The sequence below is a fragment of the Helianthus annuus genome, chromosome 1 (assembly GCF_002127325.2).
Source record: "Helianthus annuus cultivar XRQ/B chromosome 1, HanXRQr2.0-SUNRISE, whole genome shotgun sequence".
Taxonomy (NCBI): domain Eukaryota; kingdom Viridiplantae; phylum Streptophyta; class Magnoliopsida; order Asterales; family Asteraceae; genus Helianthus; species Helianthus annuus.
This window is the reverse complement of record NC_035433.2, coordinates 137,501,412-137,504,170: the sequence shown is the minus strand read 5'-3', so window position 1 is coordinate 137,504,170 and position 2,759 is coordinate 137,501,412. Positions and strand designations below refer to the sequence as shown.

General features: G+C 36.7%; 1 protein-coding gene across 1 annotated transcript; it reads right to left on the bottom strand.

Moving 5' to 3' along the window:
• Positions 1-573: 573 nt before the first annotated feature.
• On the bottom strand, positions 574-1,437 carry LOC110880077 (RING-H2 finger protein ATL70). Its single transcript, XM_022128642.2, has one exon. The coding sequence runs from the start codon at positions 1,360-1,362 to the stop codon at positions 820-822; it is 543 nt and encodes a 180-aa protein (XP_021984334.1). The 5' UTR covers positions 1,363-1,437; the 3' UTR covers positions 574-819.
• Between the last annotated feature and the right edge of the window lie 1,322 nt (positions 1,438-2,759).

The window sequence follows — 2,759 nt, the reverse complement described above, 5'->3', positions numbered from 1 at the left end:
AGGAATATCCTTTAGTTGACAAATACGACTACGAATATTTCCAACTTACTCAACGGTTTTTTACCAATTTTCTAAAATCCCAAAAACTCCTTTTTGAAAGGAAAAAAAAACGGTTTTATACTAATTTTCTAAATCCCAAAAAACTCCTTTTTGAAAGAAAAAAGAAAAGAGAAAATATATAATTATGTTTTAAAAACCAGATCAGCTTTCAAACCATGAGCTCTCCGGTTCACCGGACCAATTTGTTCTACTAGCCAGAGACGGACCCGTGTATATGGGTGGGTGGGCGAGTGCACCACTTGAAAAAAGAAATTAATGTATTCTATAGACAAAAAGAACCGATCACACCCCTTGAAAATATAGTTGAACCTCTCATCCGCACATTCAGAAAATAATTACTGGCGCGTTACCAGTAAAATGAGACTAAAAATGTAACCAAGGAAAAACAACCCGGTGTAACCAAGGAAAATAATCCGACTGATTCGGTTTGAGTTTTATAAACATTGGTTTATGGCTTAAGTGAGTCTAAAATACACACCTTAATAAATAAAAGTTGATGCAAAAGAAATTATGTACATGACAAAAGTTAAAATATATGACTTGTGATCATGTTTGAATAATTGTTCTAATATACATAGTATAAAATGAAAAATAATTCAAAACATAATGCCAAAATGCTATACAAATGTGTTAATCCGACGACTATGCAGTCGGATTAACATGATTGATTCAGATTCAAAATGAATCAGTCCCGTCTTACAAATGTGTTAATCTGACTAATGTAGTCAGATTAACATAACTGATTCATATCAAAATGAATCAGTCTCGCCTTCCAGTGAGCGGGACAACCTCTGCCAACGGGGTCGAGAGTGGCGTTGGCAACGGGGATGTTCGACAATTTGGACATGTCGGGTTCAACCGAAGCCACGGATCAACACATTTCACATGAAAAAGATGCCCGCAATCCGGAAGCTCTCTAAGCAAATCTTTCCCCTTATAATCCGCCAAACAAATCGAACAACACGAGTCCTTTCTCTCCTTTCTTTTGATCTTGACATCCGAATAAGTCACAACCGGGTAGCTCAAGAGGGTGGCCTCATCAAGGCCCATGTCGATCACACAATGGGCCGAGTCGGGCTGGGTTGTGATCGCGCTACCATGACCATCCCTTCGCCACCGCCGGTGGTGTGATGGTGGTGATGATGATTGTGCACTTCTAGTACAATAATAAGATGCCAAGGTGATGGTGATGATGAGTAGAAGTATGCCGAATGAGATTCCAATACCGTACCCGAATCCACCGATGTTTTGTGATCCAAGGAAGCCACCGGAATCAGCCGCCGGAGCCGCCGTGTTGTTCATGTTTTCTTCAGGGAAATTTGAAACTGGTGAAGGAAGTGTCCTTTTGATCAACCATATTTTGTGGGGGTGGGGAGTGGGGTGAGGGGTAGGGTATTTGGTGGGGTTTGTATTTTTAAAAAACAATTATAACTTTTATTTTAATGGGTCAACGGTAACGTATATTAATTTAGAAGGCAAGTGAGATTGAAATCATTTTTTATACATCAAATAAATAAAAATATAGGATAAAATTGAAAGGGTGAAGTGTCGTTTCTCTAACTACTTAATTTTTAAGTTAAAAAAAAATATTTGAATTTTTAATGAATAAAAAATAATATGAAAACACAGTTGCAGTATTTAATACAATTTTAGTACAATAGATATACTGAAAATAATATGAGAATCCCAAAACGTCACTTACATATTAATGATTGATTATAAAATTGGCACGTATTTTTGTTTTATAGAAAATGACGTGTGTTAACTTATCACTATATATGTTTATGGAATTAATTGTTATATCTAAAAGTGATAATTTAATTTTTTCCTAGACAAAATCATTTATAAGATATAACAATTTACCTAACATAGTAACGTTTAACGTTTTGTAGAACTAAAAGTATAGAAAAAAAAAACGTAGCGTGAACTACACAAGCAAGCATCAAAAAAGGAGGTTTTAAATAGAATAATAAATAGGTATTAATTGCAAGTGTTGAGGTCACGTTCATGCACAAATCCCTGAATCAAATTCCTTATTTTATTTTATTTCATACAAATACATAGATAAAAGAGTTGACACTTTATTATTGGACTCCTCACTCGACACATTTCATCAACTTAACCAACTTACGTAAGTGGCCCAATTTATAACTGTGTCTAAACGGTTCGACGCATAAGGCTACACGGTATGGGTTTCGGCCTTAGATGGTCCTGGATTGGCAAAGCTCCTCCCCCCCATCCCCCCTCCCCTGGGCGGCGTCCCAAACGGCTACAACCGGACGTTGAAGACGCCCCACTAGAAGACAAAACCCCCTCACACACACATATATACATACAATACATACATATATTTTAGGCTCATCCCCCATTTCCTTACCTTCATCCTCTTTGACCCATCCTCACATCCGATCTACGTGGCGCTAACGTGACGGATCATTCTCTAAGGATGGACCATCACCATACCGTATAGCCTAATATTATTATTGTAGATAATTAAATTATTATACATAAATTTCATCCTCTCACCAAGTATCGTAGTTCGTGAAGTTAGTTTTAAGGGTTGTTTGACAACTTCTGAATGGTTAAATGTTGAATCAATAAGAGATCTGAACCATTAAGTGTTGAACCAGTAATAGGTCTGAACCATTAAGAGCCAATATAATGCTTAAACCTTCAGGGGCAAATGTCTGATCAATTCA

Coding starts and splice junctions, on each gene's coding strand:
- LOC110880077 (XM_022128642.2), bottom strand. CDS start 1,362: ATGAACAACACGGCGGCTCCGGCGGCTGATTCCGGTGGCTTCCTTGGA.